Source organism: Pleurodeles waltl, chromosome 5 (genome assembly GCF_031143425.1).
Source record: "Pleurodeles waltl isolate 20211129_DDA chromosome 5, aPleWal1.hap1.20221129, whole genome shotgun sequence".
Taxonomy (NCBI): Eukaryota; Metazoa; Chordata; class Amphibia; order Caudata; family Salamandridae; genus Pleurodeles; species Pleurodeles waltl.
This window is the reverse complement of record NC_090444.1, coordinates 1,639,659,428-1,639,683,726: the sequence shown is the minus strand read 5'-3', so window position 1 is coordinate 1,639,683,726 and position 24,299 is coordinate 1,639,659,428. Positions and strand designations below refer to the sequence as shown.

Here is a 24,299-nt window from a genome sequence, read left to right as displayed (position 1 = left end):
GCGATCTATACAAATCAAGACCAGATATATGGGCACCATATCTCAACCTTATCTGCAATGCTATTGCAGCAGGGGCCCCCGCTCCTCCCACTTGGAAAGGGGCCGAAATAGTACCCATTTTTAAAAAAGGAAATCCGAACATCCCTGCCAATTATCGTCCGATTAGTCTCCTTGATAACTCCCAAAAATCTATGCAAAGCATCTTTTGCTCCATCTTGAGGAATGGATTATGGAGTCCGAAGCTCTTTCTGACCTACAAGCAGGCTTTAGATCTGCAGTGAGTACAGTTGACCAAGCCCTAAGATTCAGGTCAATAAAATGGAAGAATGTTGACCTGGGGAGGGGTAATCTCTATGTGGTCTTCATAGATCTCAGAGCCGCATTTGATTTGATCCCCCGGAACCTGCTGTGGTCAACATTATCAAACATGGGAGTGCCATCTGGTCTCCTGAAACTCATTGCTCAACTGTATGAAAATACTTTCGCTCAAATTAGATGTGGCCAGGGGGGTGAGTTGACTGACCCCGTAGCTATTAAAAAAGGAGTTAGACAGGGATGTGTTCTGGCACCCACTCTTTTTTTGCTATATATCAATAATTGCATCCACTACTTAGAGAACTGTATAAATGATTCACCTAAATTGGTTGGGAAAAAAATCCCGTGTCTGCTATATGCAGATGACACAATTTTTATATCTAAATCGCCAATGGGAATCCAAAACCTGATCAACCAATTCTGTGTTTTTTGTAGTGACTATGGTCTGGATGTAAACATTAAGAAAACAAAACTCATGTTGTATAGTACCTCCAAGAAACGCTCGCGCGTTAGCATAGAAATGAACTCGATCCCACTGGAGAAAGTAGAAGAGTTCGACTACTTGGGTTTCAGACTATCGACCACAGGCAAATGGATGGCAGCCATTGACAAAGGGGCTCTCATTATAAGCCAGAGAGGTGGGGCCCTTGTCCGTAGATCGAGAAAGGCTCTGAGTCCCCCCTTGAACATACTTGCAGAGATCTACAATGTCCAAATCAGAGCAGCGACCCTGTATGGAGCGGAACTTTGGGGGTCCCACAAAAACCTTGATACTCTGCAAACCAAGGAAAACCATTTCCTTAGACAGATTGCCCGGCTAGGTATGGGCTCACCAATGACCCCTCTAAGGCTAGACCTAGGTCTAAACAGTATCAAAACCACAGCAGCCCTAAGGCCTCTCTCCTATTGGATCCGCTTATGGAAATCTGTTGAACTCGAACCATATAGGCTGGCTATAAGAGAGCTCATAGCCACCCCCAGGCACTGGAGAAAATCCCATGGCTGAAGGAAATGAAATCTGCCTGGGTCAAAATAGGTTTTCCTTCCTACAGGAACTATCCGGATCAAATCCCCGATAATGCAAAGAAACTTGTCACAAAAAGATATTGGGAGAAAGTTAACGAAGACTCCTTGCACCAAAAAGGGGCGGGCAGGCTAACAATGGAATTTCTCCAATTCAAGCACGAGCCCTGGCCTGAGAACTTCTTGAACCTTCCCATGCCTCCGTACGCCCGTGCTTTATATCTCCAACTAAGATATGGTACACTGCCTATTAATGGTTTTACGGCTCACTGGTCATCTAACATCGCTTCAAATGATAGATGTATCTCTTGCCAAAACTGCAAAGAAACAATAGAGCATATACTATTTTTCTGCCCTCTGTATAAAAATCCCAGAGGGAGGTGGATCATTCCCCTCTGCAAAAATATGTCATTACATGATAGAGCAAACGCCACCAGAATCTGTACATACGACTCATCCACCGTGGTAGCTATTACAGTTACCAAATTTTTAGCAGAGGCCTGGTACATCCGGCGTAGGCTTATTGTTTCAAAGGGCATGTGAGCCATCCTGTCATTAGTCGACAGAAGGAGTCTCAACTGTTATTTTATTTTTGACGAGGGCCAGGTCTTACGGGGAAACAATTGCACACATTGGTTTGTCAGACATAATTTTATATTTTATCTTTTATCTTTTTTATTCTTAATATTTTAGCCATGTCTTATTTATTGTACTTTTTATCTATAATCAAATACTTAGTCCTGTTGATCTTATTGTTATACTGTCCTGATTATTACTGTTTTTTTATTGTTATCTTGTTTTTTTAACAAATACTATTTTATCATGTTTGATTGTTATCTTTGTTACTCAAAATGGCCTAGATCTCTAGACCGAATGAACTCAAATAAAAAAATAAAAAGCTTTGCAATGTGTAGCTCACTAATCCAAAACACCAAGATGACAGTTTAATAGTTAATAGATTAGTAATAAGTACTTTCTTTTTTCCCTGTACTTTAGTTGTGTTAGGTTTATGCCCTTCATTTCTTGTTTGTTTAATAGAGTTTAGAGTAAGGATATAATGATAGGAATGGATTGGAAGAGGGGAAGTACTAAGTTGCTTTTGTAGGTAGTGCGTGTGTGTGCCTGTTGGATGAATTGGTCAAATAGGAGGGGGAAGTTGGAAAAGAATGTTTGGACGTTCATAGTAGTCACAAAAGCTTGGAATGATTCAGAGGTGGGATGGAGCACAGATTGCAGAGAGTATTTTTTTTTTTTTCCGGAGGAAAATTGTGAGGCCTGTTGATCCTTCCGATCAAAAAAGACAAAAGAAGGCTTCAAATGCCGTAGAAGAGCAGGGAACATTACGATGTGGAAGAGGAAGAATTAATGCAGACAGCAGTCTCATTCTGAGATTCAGAGTCGGAGCAGGAATCGGAGGAAGACAGACCAGTCACAGCCGGACAACATGTGAAGACGTTTACCCCTGCACCCTCACAAAAGAAAAAACAAAAGGCCTTGGGTACGCCACTGCCGGAAGGCCATGGCTTGGACCGAAAAAAGACCGTTGGTGACCGACCCCCCCCCCCCCCCAAATTCACAGAAAAAGGCCACCTCTCTGAAAACCTCGGAAACAACAAAAAGCTCTGTTTCAGACTCCAGTAAACACCAATTTTCGGAGTTGAAAATAAGAAAACCTGTTTCGCAGCCGAAACCTTCCTCGTCCTCCTCTTTTTCGATCCCGAAAAAACCCTCTTCACAGCTGAAAAAACCAACATATACAGAGGAACATGGACTTTTGAAAAGACTTAAAGAAAGCCACTAAACCTCTGAAGAGGCGTTAGAGGTAGAACCAGTACTGCAAATTATGGATGAAAGGCAATCCAGGATCCACATCCATAAAGAAACAGGGAGAATTCTCACAGCACCTCCTTCAAAAACGAAGCGGAAGCTAGCATTTCAGGAGGAATTGTACACTATGCAGCCTCCAGCTAAAGTGCGCAAACAGAAGGAGAAAACCACCACCTCCTCAGTCTTCTCCTCCTCATTTTCCGCACCTACCTACCTCTCCTCCCACCAGCCCTTCACCAGTGCAGTCGCCCACTCATTCATATGATTCACAAAAGGACACTGTTGATCCATGGGATCTTTCTGACCCTGATCCCATCCCAAGCAATGATCCAGACAGCCACCACTCTAAACCATCACCACCTCAGAATAGCACTGTCTATAACCAGTTCATAGCTAGGGCTGCAGACTATAATGGGGTTACCATGCATACAGAGCCACTGGAAGAGGATTTTTTATTCAACACATTATCCTCAACTCATTCTAGATACCAATGCCTCCCAATGCTCCTAGGCATGGTAAAACATGCAGATCAGATTTTAAGGAACCAGTGTAGGAAGTTGGCTCTGTATGCACTATTTCAAAGTAAGGAATAGTATGCACAGAGTCCAAGGGTTCCCCTTAGAGATAAGATAGTGGCAAAAAGAGATAATACTAATGCTCTATTTTGTGGTAGTGTGGTCGAGCAGTAGGCTTATCAAAGGAGTAGTGTTAAGCATTTGTTGTACATACACACAGGCAATAAATGAGGAACACACACTCAGAGACAATTCCAGGCCAATAGGTTTTGTTATAGAAAAATATCTTTTCTTAGTTTATTTTAAGAACCACAGGTTCAAATTATACATGTAATATCTAATTTGAAAGGTATTGCAGGTAAGTACTTTAGGAACTTTGAATAATCACAATAGCATATATACTTTTTACATAAAACACCTATAGCTATTTCAAATGTGGACAATTAGTGCAATTTTCACAGTTCCTGGGGGAGGTAAAGTAATGTTAGTTCTTGCAGGTAAGTAAACCACCTACGGGGTTCAAATTGGGGTCCAAGGTAGCCCACCGTTGGGGGTTCAGAGCAACCCCAAAGTCACCACACCAACAGCTCAGGGCCAGTCAGGTGCAGAGTTCAAAGTGGTGCCCAAAACACATAGGCTTCAATGGAGAAGGGGGTGCCCCGGTTCCAGTCTGCCAGCAGGTAAGTACCCGCGTCTTCGGAGGGCAGACCAGGGGGGTTTTGTAGGGCACCGGGGGGGACACAAGTCCACACAGAAAGTACACCCTCAGCAGCGCGGGGGCGGCCGGGTGCAGTGTGCAAACAAGCGTCGGGTTTGTAATAGGAATCAATGGGAGACCAAGGGGTCTCTTCAGCGGTGCAGGCAGGCAAGGGGGGGGGCTCCTCGGGGTAGCCACCACCTGGGCAAGGGAGGGGGCCTCCTGGGGTCACTCCTGCACTGCAGTTTCGATCCTTCAGGAGCTGGGGGCTGCGGGTGCAGGGTCTTTTCCAGCCGTCGGGATTTTAGAGTCAGGCAGTCGCGGTCAGGGGGAGCTTCGGGATTCCCTCTGCAGGCGTCGCTGTGGGGGCTCAGGGGGGACAACTTTGGTTACTCACAGTCTTGGAGTCGCCTGGGGGTCCTCCCTGTAGCGTTGTTTCTCCACCAGTCGACTCGGGGTCGCTGGGTGCAGTGTTGCAAGTCTCACGCTTCTTGCGGGGATTGCAGGGGTCTTTAAATCTGCTCCTCTGTAAACAAAGTTGCAGTCTTTGTTGGACAGGGCAGCTGTCCTCGGGAGTTTCTTGGTCTTTTGGAAGCAGGGCAGTTCTCTGAGGATTCAGAGGTCGCTGGTCCTGGGGAAAGCGTCGCTGGAGCAGTTTTCTTCTGAAGGAGGGAGACAGGCCGGTAGGGCTGGGGCCAAAGCAGTTGGTGTCTTCTTCTCTGCAGGGGTTTTTCAGCTCAGCAGTCCTCTTCTTCGTAAGTTGCAGGAATCTAAATTCTTAGGTTCAGGGAAGCCCTTAAATACTAAATTTAAGGGTGTGTTTAGGTCTGGGGGGTTAGTAGCCAATGGCTACTAGCCCTGAGGGTGGGTACACCCTCTTTGTGCCTCCTCCCAAGGGGAGGGGGTCACATTCCTATCCCTATTGGGGGAATCCTCCGTCTGCAAGATGGAGGATTTCTAAAAGTTAGTCACTTCAGCTCAGGACACCTTAGGGGCTGTCCTGACTGGCCAGTGACTCCTCCTTGTTATTCTCATTATTTCCTCCGGCCTTGCCGCCAAAAGTGGGTCCGTGGCCGGAGGGGGCGGGTAACTCCACTAGCTGGAGTGCCCTGCGGTGCTGGAACAAAGGGGGTGAGCCTTTGAGGCTCACCGCCAGGTGTTACAGCTCCTGCCCGGGGGAGGCGATAGCTTCTCCACCCAGTGCAGGCTTTGTTACTGACCACAGAGTGACAAAGGCACTCTCCCCATGTGGCCAGCAACATGTCTCGAGTGTGGCAGGCTGCTAAAACCAGTCAGCCTACACGGGTAGTTGGTTAAGGTTTCAGGGGGCACCTCTAAGGTGCCCTCTGGGGTGTATTTTACAATAAAATGTACACTGGCATCAGTGTGCATTTATTGTGCTGAGAAGTTTGATACCAAACTTCCCAGTTTTCAGTGCAGCCATTATGGTGCTGTGGAGTTCGTGTTTGACAGACTCCCAGACCATATACTCTTATGGCTACCCTGCACTTACAATGTCTAAGGTTTGGCTTAGACACTGTAGGGGCACAGTGCTCATGCACTGGTGCCCTCACCTATGGTATAGTGCACCCTGCCTTAGGGCTGTAAGGCCTGCTAGAGGGGTGACTTATCTATACTGCATAGGCAGTGTGAGGTTGGCATGGCACCCTGAGTGGAGTGCCATGTCGACTTACTCGTTTTGTCCTCACCAGCACACACAAGCTGGCAAGCAGTGTGTCTGTGCTGAGTGAGGGGTCCCCAGGGTGGCATAAGATATGCTTCAGCCCTTACAGACCTTCCCTGGCATCAGGGCCCTTGGTACCAGGGGTACCAGTTACAAGGGACTTACCTGGATGCCAGGGTGTGCCAATTGTGTAAAACAAAAGTACAGGTTAGGGAAAGAACACTGGTGCTGGGGCCTGGTTAGCAGGCCTCAGCACACTTTCAATTCAAAACATAGCATCAGCAAAGGCAAAAAGTCAGGGGGTAACCATGCCAAGGAGGCATTTCCTTACACCACCCCCCCCCCCCCCCCCCAAACGAAAGAGGATGAGACTAACCTTTCCCAAGAGTCTCTTCATTTTCTAAGTGGAAGAACCTGGAAAAGCCATCTGCATTTGCATGGGCAGTCCCAGGTCTGTGTTCCACTATAAAGTCCATTCCCTGTAGGGAGATGGACCACCTCAACAGTTTTGGATTTTCACCTTTCATTTGCATCAGCCATCTGAGAGGTCTGTGGTCAGTTTGAACTACAAAGTGAGTACCAAAGAGGTATGGTCTCAGCTTCTTCAGGGACCAAACCACAGCGAAGGCCTCCCTCTCAATGGCACTCCAACGCTGCTCCCTGGGGAGTAACCTCCTGCTAATGAAAGCAACAGGCTGGTCAAGGCCATCATCATTTGTTTTGGACAAAACTGCCCCTATCCCATGTTCAGAGGCATCTGTCTGCACAATGAACTGCTTGGAGTAATCTGGAGCTTTTAGAACTGGTGCTGTGCACATTGCTTGTTTCAGGGTGTCAAAGGCCTGTTGGCATTCTACAGTCCAGTTTACCTTCTTGGGCATTTTCTTGGAGGTGAGTTCTGTGAGGGCTGTCACTATGGATCCATATCCCTTCACAAACCTCCTGTAATACCCAGTCAAGCCAAGGAATGCCCTGACTTGAGTCGGAGCTGCCCAGTCCAGAATAGTCTGGATCTTAGGCTGGAGTGGCTGAACTTGGCCTCCACCTACAAGGTGTCCCAAGTAAACCACAGTTCCCTGCCCTATCTGGCATTTGGATGCCTTGATAGAGAGGCCTGCTGATTGCAGAGCCTTCAAAACCTTCTTCAGGTGGACCAGGTGACCCTGCCAGCTGGAGCTAAAGACAGCAATATCATCAAGATAAGCTGCACTAAAGGACTCCAAACCAGCAAGGACTTGATTCACCAACCTTTGGAAGGTGGCAGGGGCATTCTTCAAACCAAAGGGCATAACAGTGAACTGATAATGCCCATCAGGTGTGGAGAATGCTGTCTTTTCTTTTGCTCCAGGTGCCATTTTGATTTGCCAGTACCCTGCTGTTAAGTCAAAGGTACTTAAGAATTTGGCAGCACCTAATTTGTCTATCAGTTCATCAGCTCTAGGAATGGGATGGGCATCTGTCTTGGTGACAGAATTAAGTCCTCTGTAGTCCACACAAAACCTCATCTCTCTCTTTCCATCTTTGGTGTGAGGTTTGGGGACTAAGACCACTGGGCTAGCCCAGGGGCTGTCAGTACTCAATTACTCCCAATTCCAGCACCTTGTGGACTTCCACCTTGATGCTTTCCTTAACTTGGTCAGACTGTCTGAAAATTTAGTTTTTGACAGGCATGCTGTCTCCTGTGTCCACATCATGGGTACACAGGTGTGTCTGACCAGGGGTTAGGGAAAAGATCTCAGCAAACTGTTGCAGGACCTTCCTGCAGTCAGATTGCTGTTGGCCAGAGAGGGTGTCTGAATAGATCACTCCATCTACTGAACCATCTTTAGGGTTTGATGAGAGAAGATCAGGGAGAGGTTCACTCTCAGCTTCCTGATCCTCCTCTGTTACCATCAACAGATTCACATCAGCCCTGTCATGGAAGAGCTTAAGGCGGTTCACATGGATCACCCTCTTGGGGCTCCTGCTAGTGCCCAGGTCCACCAGGTAGGTGACCTGACTCTTCTTCTCTAGCACTGGGTAAGGGTCACTCCATTTGTCCTGGAGTGCCCTGGGAGCCACAGGCTCCAAAACCCAGACTTTCTGCCCTGGTTGAAATTCAACCATTGCAGCCTTTTGGTCATACCAAAACTTCTGGAGCTGTTGGCTGGCCTCAAGGTTTTTACTTGCCTTTTCCATGTACTCTGCCATCCTTGAGCGAAGGCCAAGTACATAGTCCACTATGTCTTGTTTAGGCTCATGAAGAGGTCTCTCCCAGCCTTCTTTCACAAGAGCTAGTGGTCCCCTTACAGGGTGGCCAAACAGAAGTTCAAAGGTTGAGAACCCTACTCCCTTCTGAGGCACCTCTCTGTAAGCGAAAAGCAGACATGGCAAGAGGACATCCCATCTCCTTTTGAGTTTTTCTGGGAGCCCCATGATCATGCCCTTTAATGTCTTGTTGAATCTCTCAACAAGGCCATTAGTTTGTGGATGATAGGGTGTACTGAATTTATAAGTCACTCCACACTCATTCCACATGTGTTTCAGGTATGCTGACATGAAGTTGGTACCTCTGTCAGACACCACCTCCTTAGGGAAGCCCACTCTGGTAAAGATACCAATGAGGGCCTTGGCTACTGCAGGGGCAGTAGTCGACCTAAGGGGAATAGCTTCAGGATACCTAGTAGCATGATACACTACTACTAGGATGTACATATTTCCTGAGGCTGTGGGAGGTTCAAGTGGACCCACTATGTCCACACCCACTCTTTCAAAGGGGACCCCCACCACTGGAAGTGGAATGAGGGGGGCCTTTGGATGTCCACCTGTCTTGCCACTGGCTTGACAGGTGGTACAGGAGACACAAAACTCCTTAACTTTCTGGGACATGTTGGGCCAGTAGAAGTGGTTGACTAGTCTCTCCCACGTCTTGGTTTGTCCCAAATGCCCAGCAAGGGGAATATCATGGGCTAAGGTCAGAATTAACTCTCTGAACTCCTGAGGCACTACCACTCTCCTAGTGGCACCAGGTTTGGGATCTCTTGCCTCAGTGTACAGGAGCCCATCTTCCCAATAGACCCTATGTGTTCCAGTTTTTTTGCCATTGGACTCTTCAGCAGCTTGCTGCCTAAGGCCTTCAAGAGAGGGACAGGTTTCTTGCCCCTTACACAACTGCTCCCTTGAGGGTCCCCCTGGGCCTAAGAGCTCAACCTGATAAGGTTCTAACTCCATAGGCTCAGTTCCCTCAGAGGGCAGAACTTCTTCCTGAGAAGAGAGGTTCTCTTTTTGTTGTGTTGCAGCTGGTTTCCCAGCTGACTTTCCTTTTCTTTTGGTAGGCTGGGCCCTTTTTCCAGACTCCAGCTCTACTTTTTCACCCTGAGCCTTTCACTGTGCCCTTGTCTTGACACACACCAGTTCAGGGATACCCAGCATGGCTGCATGGGTTTTCAGTTCTACCTCAGCCCATGCTGAGGACTCCAGGTCATTTCCAAGCAAACAGTCTACTGGGATATTTGAGGAAACCACCACCTGTTTCAGGCCATTGACCCCTCCCCACTCTAAAGTTACCATAGCCATGGGATGTACTTTAGTCTGATTGTCAGCGCTGGTGACTGGATACGTTTGTCCAGCCAGGTATTGACCAGGGGAAACCAGTTTCTCTGTCACCATGGTGACACTGGCACCTGTATCCCTCAGGCCTTCTACACTTGTCCCATTAATTAAGAGCTGCTGCCTGTATTTTTGCATGTTAGGAGGCCAGGCAGCCAGTGTGGCTAAATCCACCCCACCCTCAGAGACTAATGTAGCTTCAGTGTGGCACCTGATTTGCTCTGGGCACACTGTTGATCCCACTTGGAGACTGGCCATTCCAGTGTTAGCTGGAGTGGAGTTTGAAGTGGTACTTTTCTTGGGACAGGCCTTGTCTCCAGTTTGGTGTCCAGGCTGATTACAGCTACGACACCAGGCCTTTTTGGGATCAAAGTTTTTACCCTTGTACCCAAAATTGTTTTGTGAAGGGGCTCTGGGCCCACCCTCCTGTGCAGGTTTTTGGGGGCCTGAAGAAGACTCTTTACTATTTTTGTTTTTGGATGTCTCAACACTCTCCCCCTGGGGAGGCTTTGTGAACCCTTTCTTTTGGTCACCCCCTGTGGAAGTCTTGGTCACCCTAGTCTTGACCCAATGGTCTGCCTTCTTTCCCAATTCTTGGGGAGAAATTGGTCCTAGGTCTACCAGATGCTGATGCAGTTTATCATTTGAACAATTACTTAACAGGTGTTCTTTCACAAATAAATTGTACAGCCCATCATAATTATTAACTCCACTGCCTTGAATCCAACCATCCAGTGTTTTCACTGAGTAGTCCACAAAATCAACCCAGGTCTGGCTCGAGGTTTTTTGAGCCCCCCTGAATCTAATTCTATACTCCTCAGTGGAGAATCCAAAGCCCTTAATCAGGGTTCCCTTCATGAGGTCATAAGATTCTGCATCTTTTCCAGAGAGTGTGAGGAGTCTATCCCTACACTTTCCAGTGAACATTTCCCAAAGGAGAGCACCCCAGTGAGATGTGTTCACTTTTCTGGTTACACAAGCCCTCTCAAAAGCTGTGAACCATTTGGTGATGTCATCACCATCTTCATATTTAGTTACAATCCCTTTAGGGATTTTCAACATGTCAGGAGAATCTCTGACCCTAGTTATGTTGCTGCCACCATTGATGGGTCCTAGGCCCATCTCTTGTCTTTCCCTTTCTATGGCTAGGATCTGTCTTTCCAAAGCCAATCTTTTGGCCATCCTGGCTAACTGGATGTCCTCTTCACTGGAGTTATCCTCAGTAATTTCAGATGTGCTGGTCCCTCCTGTGAGGGAAACCTCATCTCTGACTAGTATATTTGGAGTCAGGGCTTGAGCAGCCCTGTTCTCCCTAAGTAGGACTGGAGGGGGGGGAATTCTCCTCCAAGTCACTATCTTCATCCTCTGTGTTGCCATCCTCAGAGGGGTTGGCTTTTTCAAACTCTGCCAAAAGCTCCTGGAGCTGTAGTTTGGAAGGTCTGGAGCCCATTGTAATTTTCTTTATTTTGCAGAGTGACCTTAGCTCCCTCATCTTAAGATGGAGGTAAGGTGTGAGGTCGAGTTCCTCCACATTCATCTCTGCACTAGACATTATGCTTCTAAAAGTTGGAATACTTTTTAAGAATCTAAAACTAGTTCTAGGTTCTAATTCAAACTTTCACAAAACTTTTAAACTCTAAAAGGAATGCTAAACAGGGACTAACACAAGGCCCTAGCAGGACTTTTAAGAATTTAGAAAAATAGTTCAAATTGCAAAAATCAATTTCTAATGACAATTTTTGGAATTTGTCGTGTGATCAGGTATTGGCTGAGTAGTCCAGCAAATGCAAAGTCTTGTACCCCACCGCTGATCCACCAATGTAGGAAGTTGGCTCTATATGCACTATTTCAAAGTAAGGAATAGTATGCACAGAGTCCCAGGGTTCCCCTTAGAGATAAGATAGTGGCAAAAAGAGATAATACTAATGCTCTATTTTGTGGTAGTGTGGTCGAGCAGTAGGCTTATCAAAGGAGTAGTGTTAAGCATTTGTTGTACATACACACAGGCAATAAATGAGGAACACACACTCGGAGACAAATCCAGGCCAATAGGTTTTGTTATAGAAAAATATATTTTCTTAGTTTATTTTAAGAACCACAGGTTCAAATTATACATGTAATATCTCATTTGAAAGGTATTGCAGGTACGTACTTTAGGAACTTTGAATAATCACAATAGCATATATACTTTTTACATAAAACACCTATAGCTATTTCAAATGTGGACACTTAGTGCAATTTTCACAGTTCCTGGTGGAGGTAAAGTAATGTTAGTTCTTGCAGGTAAGTAAACCACCTACGGGGTTCAAATTGGGGTCCAAGGTAGCCCACCATTGGGGGTTCAGAGCAACCCCAAAGTCACCACACCAGCAGCTCAGGACCGGTCAGGTGCAGAGTTCAAAGTGGTGCCCAAAACACACAGGCTTCAATGGAGAAGGGGGTGCCCCGGTTCCAGTCTGCCAGCAGGTAAGTACCCGCGTCTTCGGAGGGCAGACCAGGGGGGTTTTGTAGGGCACCGGGGGGGACACAAGTCCACACAGAAAGTACACCCTCAGCAGCGCGGGGGCGGCCGGGTGCAGTGTGCAAACAAGCGTCTGGTTTGTAATAGGAACCAATGGGAGACCAAGGGGTCTCTTCAGCGGTGCAGGCAGGCAAGGGGGGGGGCTCCTCGGGGTAGCCACCACCTGGGCAAGGGAGAGGGCCTCCTGGGGGTCACTCCTGCACTGGAGTTCCGATCCTTCAGGAGCTAGGGGCTGCGGGTGCAGGGTCTTTTCCAGCCGTCGGGATTTTAGAGTCAGGCAGTTGCAGTCAGGGGGAGCCTCGGGATTCCCTCTGCAGGCGTCGCTGTGGGGGCTCAGGGGGGACAACTTTGGTTACTCACAGTCTTGGAGTCGCCTGGGGTCCTCCCTGTAGCGTTGTTTCTCCACCAGTCGAGTCGGGGTCGCCGGGTGCAGTGTTCCAAGTCTCACGCTTCTTGCGGGGATTGCAGGGGTCTTTAAATCTGCTCCTCTGGAAACAAAGTTGCAGTCTTTGTTGGACAGGGCAGCTGTCCTCGGGAGTCTCTTGGTCTTTTGGACGCAGGGCAGTCCTCTGAGGATTCAGAGGTCGCTGGTCCTGGGGAAAGCGTTGCTGGAGCAGTTTTCTTCTGAAGGAGGGAGACAGGCCGGTAGGGCTGGGGCCAAAGCAGTTGGTGTCTTCTTCTTCTCTGCAGGGGTTTTTCAGCTCAGCAGTCCTCTTCTTCGTAAGTTGCAGGAATCTAAATTCTTAGGTTCAGGGAAGCCCTTAAATACTAAATTTAAGGGCGTGTTTAGGTCTGGGGGGTTAGTAGCCAATGGCTACTAGCCCTGAGGGTGGGTACACCCTCTTTGTGCCTCCTCCCAAGGGGAGGGGGTTACATTCCTATCCCTATTGGGGGAATCCTCCATCTGCAAGATGGAGGATTTCTAAAAGTTAGAGTCACTTCAGCTCAGGACACCTTAGGGGCTGTCCTGACTGGCCAGTGACTCCTCCTTGTTATTCTCATTATTTCCTCCGGCCTTGCTGCCAAAAGTGGGGCCGTGGCCGGAGGGGGCGGGCAACTCCACTAGCTGGAGTGCCCTGCGGTGCTGGAACAAAGGGGGTGAGCCTTTGAGGCTCACCGCCAGGTGTTACAGCTCCTGCCTGGGGGAGGCGATAGCATCTCCACCCAGTGCAGGCTTTGTTACTGGCCACAGAGTGACAAAGGCACTCTCCCCATGTGGCCAGCAACATGTCTCGAGTGTGGCAGGCTGCTAAAACCAGTCAGCCTACACGGGTAATTGGTTAAGGTTTCAGGGGGCACCTCTAAGGTGCCCTGTGGGGTGTATTTTACAATAAAATGTACACTGGCATCAGTGTGCATTTATTGTGTTGAGAAGTTTGATACCAAACTTCCCAGTTTTCAGTGCAGCCATTATGGTGCTGTGGAGTTCGTGTTTGACAGACTCCCAGACCATATACTCTTATGGCTACCCTGCACTTACAATGTCTAAGGTTTGGCTTAGACACTGTAGGGGCACAGTGCTCATGCACTGGTGCCCTCACCTATGGTATAGTGCACCCTGCCTTAGGGCTGTAAGGCCTGCTAGAGGGGTGACTTATCTATACTGCATAGGCAGTGTGAGGTTGGCATGGCACCCTGAGGGGAGTGCCATGTCGACTTACTCGTTTTGTCCTCACCAGCACACACAAGCTGGCAAGCAGTGTGTCTGTGCTGAGTGAGGGGTCCCCAGGGTGGCATAAGATATGCTGCAGCCCTTAGAGACCTTCCCTGGCATCAGGGCCCTTGGTACCAGGGGTACCAGTTACAAGGGACTTACCTGGATGCCAGGGTGTGCCAATTGTGTAAAACAAAAGTACAGGTTAGGGAAAGAACACTGGTGCTGGGGCCTGGTTAGCAGGCCTCAGCACACTTTCAATTCAAAACATAGCATCAGCAAAGGCAAAATGCCAGGGGGTAACCATGCCAAGGAGGCATTTCCTTACTACCAGTAAAGGCACGCATTATAACACCTAGAATAGAAAAGAAATACAAACCAGCACCTTCTGACCCTGATTAGATCACCCATCAGGTACCACCTGATTCTGTTGTAGTTAGCGCTGCCAGGAAGAGGGCAAATAGTCAGTCCTCAGGAGATGCACCCCTTCTGATAAGGAAAGCAGGAAATTCGATGCTGCGGGGAAAAGATTGAGTCCCAAGCAGCAAATTAGTGGAGGATAGCCAAATCACAAGCACTACTAGATCGTTATGACAGAGCCCATTGGGACGAGATGCAAGACATAATAAAGCATCTCCCCAAAGAGCACCAAAAAAGGGCTCGACAAGTAGTGGAGGAAGGGCAAGCCATCACAAACAACCAAAAAAGATATGCCCTAGATGCAGTAGATACCACTGCTAGGAGTGTCAATACAGCAGTCACTATACGTAGACATGCATGGCTCCAATCTTCTGGATTCGAGCCAGAAATACAGCAGGCCGTGTTAAACATGCCTTTCGACAAAAAACATCTTTTTGGACCAGTCTACCACTGGTAATCGAGAAACTAAGAAAATACTCTGACACAGCAAAAGCAATGGGTGCACTCTATTCTACACCCTATAGGGGGTCATTTCGTAAACCTCAATTTCGAGGTGGTTTCAGACCACAGCCATCAGAGGCATCAACCTCTCAAACAAAGCCAGCCTACTAAACACAGTACCAACGTGGTAGTTTTAGAGGAACATACAGAGGACAATACTCCAGAAATAGAGGAAAATTCCAGACCTCTAAGCAGCCTGCAACACACCCAAAACAGTGACTTCCCTCACTCCCTTCCACTCCTCTCCTGTGGGGGGAATACTACAACAGTTCCACACACGTTGGCAAAATATTACCACAGACAACTGGGTGCTATCAATTATCCGCAATGGTTATTACCTAGAATTGATAAACACCCCACCAACTATACAACCAAAATTTCACAAACTAACCACAGAACACACACTTCTATTACAAGAAGGGGTTCAATCTCTACTACTCAAAAAGCAATAGAGTTAGTTCTACAATCTCAGATAGGAACAGGAGTTTATTCATTATACTTTCTAATTCCAAAAAAAGATGGCACCCTTAGGCCAATATTAGACCTCAGGACCCTCAATCTTTACATACTGTCAGAACATTTTCACTTGGTAACTTTACAGGATGTTATCCCACTTCTACAAAAACAAGATTTTATGACACCACTGGACCTCAAGGATGCGTATTTTCACATACCCATCCATCCTGCCCACAGAAAATATCTCAGGTTTGTCATTCAGGGAAAACACTACCAATTCAAAGTGTTACCCTTCAGAATAACAACAGCGCCAAGAGTATTTGCAAAGTGCTTGGCAGTAGTGGCAGCTTACCTAAGAAGACGACATATACATGTCTTTCCATATCTAGACGATTGGCTAATAAAATCAAGCAGTCGTACACAATGGCAAAATCATACACGTTATGTAATAAAACCTTACACACACTAGGTTTCTCAATAAACTACCAAAAATCACACCTCCAACCAGCACAGATACAACCGTATTTAGGGGCAGTACTAAATATTTAGGGGCAGTACTAAATACTCAACAAGCTCTAGCATATCCAAACACACAAAGGATACAAGCTTTTCAAAACCTAATTCCAAAAATACTACCGAATCAACAATACACTGTAAGATTAGTCATGAAAATCCTAGGAAGGATTTCATCTTGCATTGCAATTGTTCCACACGGAAGATTAAACATGCAGCCTTTACAACAGTGCCTTGTACAACAATGGTCACAGGCACACAGTCAACTCCAAGATCTAGTGTTGATAGTCCACCAAACATATATGTCCCTTCAGTGGTGGAAATCTACCAATCTAAACAAAGGGCGGTCATTTCAGGACCCTGTGCCTCAGACCATAATTACAACAGATGCATCAATGATTGGTTGGGGAGCTCACTTAAACAATCGCAACATTCAAGGACAATTGGATGTCAAACAGAAACAGCTGCATATAAACCACTTGGAGTTATTAGCAGTATTTCTGGCACTCAAAGCCTTTCAACCTCTTCTCACACAGAAGAATGTTCTTATAAAAACAGACAACATGACAACCATGTATTATCTCAAGGAACAGGGAGGGACACATTCATCCCAACTGTCCCTTCTATCCCCAAAATTTTGGAAATGGGCAATCCACAACCAAATTCATCTATTAGCACAGTACACCCCAGGGATAGACAATCAGTTGGCAGTTATCCTCAGCAGGAATCACCAACAAACTCACGAATGGGAGATTCATCCTCAAGTACTTGAAAAATACTTTCAAAAGTGGGGAACACCAAACACAAAATGCCAAAACTTCGCATCCAGACACCCTCATCCCCTATCCAAGGGCAATGCTCTATGGATCAATTGGTCAGGGATATTTGCGTACGCTTTCCCCCCCTCTCCCACTCCTTCCGTTTCTAGTCAACAAGTTGCGTCAAACTTCACTCAGCATGATACTCATAGCACCAACATGGGCACACTAGCCGTGGTACACAACATTACTAGATCTATCAGTAGTACCACATTCCAAACTTCAATGCAGACCAGATCTGTTGACACAGAACAGAGGTCAGATTAGACATCCAAATCCCAAGGCACTCAATCTAGCAATTTGGCTCCTGAGGTCATAGAGTTTGGATATTTACAGCTTCCATCAGAATGTATGGAAGTTTTTAAACAAGCAAGAAAACCCTCTACTAGACAGTGCTATGCACACAAATGGAAAATATTTGTATATTACTGTCAATCTAAAGATGCAGACCCTCTTACAGCATCAATACAAGATAATTGTATGTTATTTACAAAAATCTAACTTAGCATATTCTTCAATAAATAAATACATTGTGCTGCCATTCCTGCATATTTACAAAATATACAACATACCTCTTTATTTAGAGTTCCTGTCATTAAAGCGTTCATGGAAGGCTTAAAACGCATCATTCCACCTAGAGCGCCACCAGTTCCGTTGTGGAATCTAAATCTAGTGCTTACAAGACTTATGGGTCCTCCATTTGAGCCAATTCACTCATGTCAACTTCAATTTCTAACATGGAAAGTTCCCTTCATAGTAGCAATTACTTATTTACGAAGAGTAAGTGGAATACAAGCTTTTACTCTCGGGGAACCTTTCTTTCAATTACACAGACATAAAGTTGTACTGACAACAAATCCAAAGTTTCTACCAAAAGTCATATCACCATTTCACATTAATCAAACTGTGGAACTGCCAGTCTTCTTTCCACAGCCAGATTCTGTGGCTGAAAGAGCTCTACATACATTAGACATCAAAAGAGATTTAATGTACTATATAGACAGACCTAAACCATTTAGGAAGACTAAACATCTATTTGTAGCTTTCCAAAAACCACATATAGGTAATCCTATATCAAAACAAGGTTTAGCAAGATGGATTGAAGGTGCATCCAAACATGCTATATCAAAGCAAAAAGACAGCTTTTAGTTACTCCCAAAGCACATTCTACAAGAAAGAAAGGTGCGACAATGGCTTTCTTAGGGAATATACCAATGACTGAAATATGTAAAGCAGCTACATAGTCAACACCACATACATTCACTAAACACTACTGTGTAGACGTATTATTGCAACAACAAGCCACAGTAGGTCAAGCTGTCATACGAACGTTATTTCAAACAACTTCAACTCCTACAGGCTAACCACCGCTATTTTGTGGGAGGACAAACTGCTTAGTAATCTATGCACAGCATGTGTATCTGCAGCTACACATGCCATCGAACGGAAAATGTCACTTACACTTACATTTACATTTGTATGGACATCTACTTATACTTACTATTTCTTTAAAACATGTATATATTTGTACACTCTATCACTTCTTCCTACACCCTTTTGCGGGAAAACAATCTAACAATGGAGTCGATGCCCATGCGCAGTATGACCGAAAGGAGGAGTCACTCGATCCCGTGACTCTGAAAAGACTTATTCGAAGAAAAAGAACTTGTAGCACTACGAGCCCAACACTAGATGGCGGAATAATGCATAGCATGTGAATCTGCAGCACTACATGCCACGAACAGATGTACACTGGGTAAGTGTCATATTTTTTATATATATATATATATATATATATATATATATATATATATATATAACCTTAGACACTCCTTCAAATATCAGGAGAACCAGGACACCTCCAATATGAAAATTCCATTTATTTCAGCACAAAATCCAACGCGTTTCGGCAACAGCCTTACTCATCCATGAGGTGGATATTGGAGGTGTCCTGGTTCTCCTGATATTTGAAGGAGTGTCTAAGGTTATATTAGGGTCTCTCGGAACCCATCCAGGACAAGGCTACTGGCATAAGAAAGCATCTGAGTCCATACAATAACATTGACGTAGTTTTCCTTCATCTCATGATTTTAGCTTTCTTAAAAAATGAACAAAGAAACTGCACTCTTGCTTGCAAGGTTTTAGCACATAGAAGCATAAAAAGCATAACATTGTCCATACCTATCGCACAGTTCCAAAATCCTGAGCAGGTCGTGGCCAAGACCGGCAATACTGCTAGTCTAACCTTAATATATACAGAGTCCTTTTTGCCTCTGGAAATATGCAGTCTCACACACTTCATACATTTCTTAATTCTTCGTGTGTTGACAAGCTTCCTTCTTTTACGTTGCACTTGGGCTGGATCTACTCTCAATATTGACTTTTGTTTATTTCCAGGCTTGACCCGTTCGTTAGCTCAAGGTTCTCACTATATGCATTGCATCCTATTTCATTTAGCATTTGGGCAGTGTAATTGAGCCAGTGCAGTTTTGTGGAAAATATACTAATCCATATATCAAGTACTGGTTTTGTATAAATTCCCAATTTTGGGTTAGTCCATAGGTGGTCCCAGTACAGGACGGATTTTAAGGTGATCAAGGCTTCAGGGCTACATAGGACCAACTCTCCCCTTAATGCCACCATTTGGATTCCAGGACCGAGGTGTTGTAAATGCTGGGTCTAACTCTGGCTTTATCTGTTTCATAGATACTTTGTTTCATAACCCAGGCTTTGCCAGGCCTCGGGAGGCTTTTAATGTTGGCTGGTTGGTTTGATTGATGATTTGAAGGAGAAAAGGGTCTGGCCTTTTTGTCAGAATGTTCCGGGGGCCAATTGGGATTCTTTGAACGCAAATTTGCTTCGTGCATGACTTGTCACTCAATATCCCAGCGTATGTATTTACAAATATTTTATTACCTGGGTCAGCATTCAAGTGATTGCTTAGGCATTACCCTTCTTGCCTGCTGCTGCAAGATAAGCACATCTTGTTTTTTGAGGTGGTGTTTCCTCATTTTGTTTTTAAATTTGTTTTATACAACAGATGTTTGTACCTTTCTTTTTTAAAAGCTCTCTTTCGGCTGTATATCTCTCACCCTTTTAGTACCATTGACACCATCTCCAAGGCTACTTCCTTTTAGTCTCGGTTACAATGTAGAGTAAACCCTAGATTAGGAAGGGATTTTCATTCAAATTTGCCTGACATGTTGAACTGAATGAACCAAGCCCTTCAATTATAGTGCCTGTCTTGTAGACTTAGAGTCTGAGTACGATCTTGGCCGATGGGATACTCCGCCACAAACATGACAGATATCACGTCTGCCGTATTACAGGTTCCATAGGATATGATGGAACTTGTAATATCGTATTACCCAATTACATATTGCCCTAGATCGTAATCAGTCTCTTAGTGTCAATATTCATTGTATCACTTTAGGTACTTCTCTAAATTGAGCTCACATTGCTGAGCTGTTATATGGTTCCTTTAGGACTAGTTAGTTTATCAGTGTTTCTATTGCTACCTCTTCCATCACCTCCATTTGTTAAGCGATGGTAGCAACATAGAAAGATGTTTTCCGCATGACCACAGAATGGGCTTTCAACTTCGGTGTCTGTGGTTAGACCCTATCTTATAATAACCAAGGGCCTGCACTTTCTCTGTTGGTTGAGGCTTAAGAAATGAAGCTGCCAGTTTAAGTCCAGTTGGGTTCCACTTGATTCCTTCCTGGCAGCATGCACTGATTAGTGTCGATTCTTGAAATGCTTTAGTGGTTTACGATAAATGTTAGATGTTTGGTTGTCAGTTGATCATCTCATCACATGCTATTCGTTCTGAATGTGGCAAAGCAAAAGTCAAAGCTCAAAAAGAGGACCAAGGGTTGCTTAACGCAGGAAGGCAGTATGTCCTCTAATCCAGTGGTTCCCAACCTTTTGACTTCTGTGGATCCCCACTTTATCATTACTGGAATCCTCATCATTACTGGAATCCAGGGACCCCCACTGAATCATTATTGGAATCCGGGGACCCCCCCCACAGAGGCTTTACTGAAAGCTGGAGACCTAATCTGCTAATATTAATTAATTTTCTAAGCATTTGTGGCCCCCTGAGGAGTCTTCGCGGACCCCCAGGGGTCCCTGGACCACAGGTTGGGAACCACTGCTCTAATCCTTGGTTGAAGGAGACTCTGCCTTCTAGTACCTTTAAATGCCTGCCAGATGTCTCAATAATCTCCTCCTTAGAACCCATAAAAGCTGATCACTGCAAACATTTGGCAGTTGTTCAGAAATACATAGGTCTCGTTAATCTTCTCCTTAGGACCCTTGCCCAACGAGCATTGCAGACACAGGACAGTTTGCAGCGTCCCAGTCCCTGGTTCTTCTAAGAAGCAGGCCAGGGCATGTAAACTCGGGTTATAATATTCAGTCGTATTCATAGTTTAAAACATGGAACTCCTGTGGAATGTTATAGGTAATAGATTTTGCCAAATGTTGTTTTTACTTTTGTAATATGTATTTTATATTGACAGTTTACATTTGTAAGCTGAAACAATGAATACATTTGAATACGAAGTTAATAGTGCTGTAGCATTGTTAATATTGCAATTACATTTTTTAAATTGATTTGCGTTTCTGCCGAACGTAAAAATATTTGTACTGTTGTTTTTTCCCCAAGTTTAAAGAACTTTACTTTTCCCTGTACTTTACCAAAGGGCGATCTCTACTATCCCGGGTGGAGCTCTCATTGTGGTTAAGTATAGGAAAGATTTTAAAAGTTTATTAAACTAAACTTTTTTTTAAAAGTATTAATGTAAATTAATTTCATATATTTTTCTTTAATTTACAACAAAAATGTAGAAGTGCTACAACACTATTGACTTAATTTTAGATTAATATATTTAAACTGACTAAATATTTAATTCAAAGAAAGTGCTATCTGTATACAAAAATCCCACGTAAAGTAAATATTTGTTTCCCTATGTATTATAAGTTATACATAATTACAATATTTTATCATAATTATTTTTAAAATATAATTTGTTAACAAGCAATTTATGCACATTTTTACAAAGTCAAAATAAATTATTTTCATTTTTCTATGCAACTATCACTACTCACAACACCATTAATTGGAGCACCATTTTGTCTGGCACATCAGTCTCTGTATACAAATACGTCGAAACGTATATGCTTTATATATAAAAAGTACACACTATGGTCAAGAATCTCCAGTTGTTTGTCGTGCTCGATACCATTGTGATGGTGTTTCACTAAAACGTTTTTTTCTTGCATATCCCATTACCAGACAAATAATTTCATTTGATAATTTTCCTGGCAGAACACGTGCTTTTGTAGTTTTCTTTTAGTCATCACTCATTTAAAAGTTATTTAGCACCTTGCCGAAGACCAAGTTTCGGCACGTTCATAACTTTGTACTGTGGAAAATCGACTGCTCTGGCAAATTTTCCACTCTAAGTTGCATCTACTGTAAAGTTTGTGAATCAGGCTCTAGGAGATTTCAAATGACGTATTACTTTTTGGGTGTGAAGTAAAAGCTGGCATCACACCTGTTTGCTCTATAAAAAATAAATGACTAGCTAACCTTGGCATTGTTTTTTCAACTTAGGTTCACTACAAAGCACCTAAATGATGAATCAACTTCAAAACAGATCAGAGCTATGCTTCAATAATACCCGCGAGAGAAGAGGATCTGTTTACTGACCTCAGAAGATGTATATGTTTACATAATGTAATACAGATTGATGTTAATACTTGTGCGTATTTACCTAACCACCCCCTGGTGTCACTGAAATGTATAGTCCTGTAGGCGTAACCTGATTCTTGGTCCATAGCACAACACATTTTACAATAGCCTTATATGTCAAATGCAAAGCAATGTTTTTTTGTTGATGTACTTAAACTTATATTTATAACTGTCTAATGATTGTTTTATGAGTTTTTATGTTTTATTTTTTTATGGCACATTTTTAAAGTGCTGTTTCCAGAATATCAAATTTTTAACATTATTGTAAAATTGTTAGTCTCAGGTTAAATAAAAGGTGATGAGCTTCATATGTCACTCTGGGCTCGAGCTCAAAGTGGCTAAACTGTAAATGACGAAATAGTGCAAATTTAACTTTCATTTATGTTCAGTGTTTTCTACAGAATTGTTATCGGTAATTAACATGTTATTGTTTCCTGTTTTTCTCTGGTTCGTTCTCTTCTTGCCTTTCTCAGATTGGTCAGTTTATCCAACAAGTTCTTGATTTGGACAAGCGGCCTTGTTGTGTGCTACTTCTTGGACAGCTGCTAATATATGTGTGTTGAAGCGTAGAAGGGGATGGCATCTTTCCCGATTTTAGAGACTATGCATCATGCCTTTTCTGGGCATACACATCCTTCATTCAGATATTTATTTCATTGGTCATTCGCTGTTGTCTCAGCTCTGTAGTGCTACCCGTACCTCTTCAGGTATTTAGCTGTATATTGGCAAGCTTGAATGATTCTGGATGTCAGAGCTAATAGTACATTTACACACATGAAAATAATGAAGTAAATTTGATGCACAAAATGTTCCAGATATCTGCCTGAGTATAACAAACTAAAATCTGGACTACATTTTTTACTGAATTTGTTTCCGATTTTTGCAAGTCTTTGCAACACAACTAGTGGCATATAGATATTTGTAAACAAAGCAAACTGGACTTGCCGTTCACCTGGGGGCTGGCTGGCTGGATTGCTGAAATGTTCCCCTTTTCCCCTTGTGCACAAAGAGGGAAGAGGGGCGGGGGGGTGCGCTTGGCCTTAATGGCTAGCTGTGTGCTGCGGGTCTGGTATCGAACCCTACAGGGAAAATAGGGCTCTGCACCCGACTCAGTAATTCCATTGTATAGTAGGTTGTTCCTTACAAGAGCAAATCACCAGAAAGGAAATCTGTATAAAATAACTACATTACCAGTACCCTTCACTTGCTAGTCTGAGTTGAACCACTAAAGATAAGGGTTTAGAAATGTATGGCCTCTGTGTGAATGGCCTTTCAATTTGTGCATATCCAAAGTAGATGCAAGTCAAAGGCCTGCATCAGGATGCATGTTTAGAAAGCACAATGATGATGAATATCATTGCACCATGACCTGTTCGCTTAGGGCTAGTGATGCGGGAAGGTGCGCTATGTGCCTCACTATTAAAAAGGCACATTTTGCATTTACGCCGTCACAAGCATTAATGAATTTACCCTTCTGTGTTTAGATGCTGAATTAGCACAACCCCCTTATAGGCAAATGGATTATTTCGAGAGCACAGAAATACTGCATATAAGCACAGAAAGGCTGAATGTCTACCTAAGTAGTTGGAAATGATTGGATTTGAATTTCGTTTTCTGTTTACAGCATGTTATTTTAAGACCTGAAACCACTTGCATAGTATTATCATTGTTCGTTACAGTTAAAGCACAAAAGATGATACATTGATAACAGAGTATATTATATTGCAGAAAAATCTAATAGCATCCAAGATGTCATATTTTACAAAAACAAGTCTACAAATAAAGTGTGTAGCTCAAACTCTGCTTTATTGTGTGCTGCCCTTGTTTGCTTGGATAATGTCTTGTGCCGTGACCTTACTCGCCAGTTATTAGTCCTTGTCTGCATTGACGTGCACATGAGGATACAAGTGTTTACTCTGTTTTCAGGCAACCCTAAGAAGAGCAAGATTCAGGGGCTGGGAAGAATTGCACTATGTTTATCTGGAGGTGTTGTGAACTCCTGTGAAATT

The 24,299-nt window shown here is 44.2% G+C and overlaps 1 protein-coding gene across 4 annotated transcripts in view; it reads left to right on the top strand.

The window, feature by feature from the left end:
- CYRIA (CYFIP related Rac1 interactor A) overlaps window positions 1-24,093 on the top strand; it is a 214,066-nt gene extending 189,973 nt beyond the window's left edge. For all 4 annotated transcript variants that reach the window (XM_069235965.1, XM_069235967.1, XM_069235966.1 and 1 more), the window contains one exon: window positions 22,153-24,093. In XM_069235965.1, coding sequence (XP_069092066.1) covers window positions 22,153-22,216 — 64 coding nt within the window. In that variant the 3' untranslated portion in view covers window positions 22,217-24,093. The remainder of the gene's footprint in view (window positions 1-22,152) is intronic.
- The last annotated feature ends 206 nt before the right edge of the window (window positions 24,094-24,299 follow it).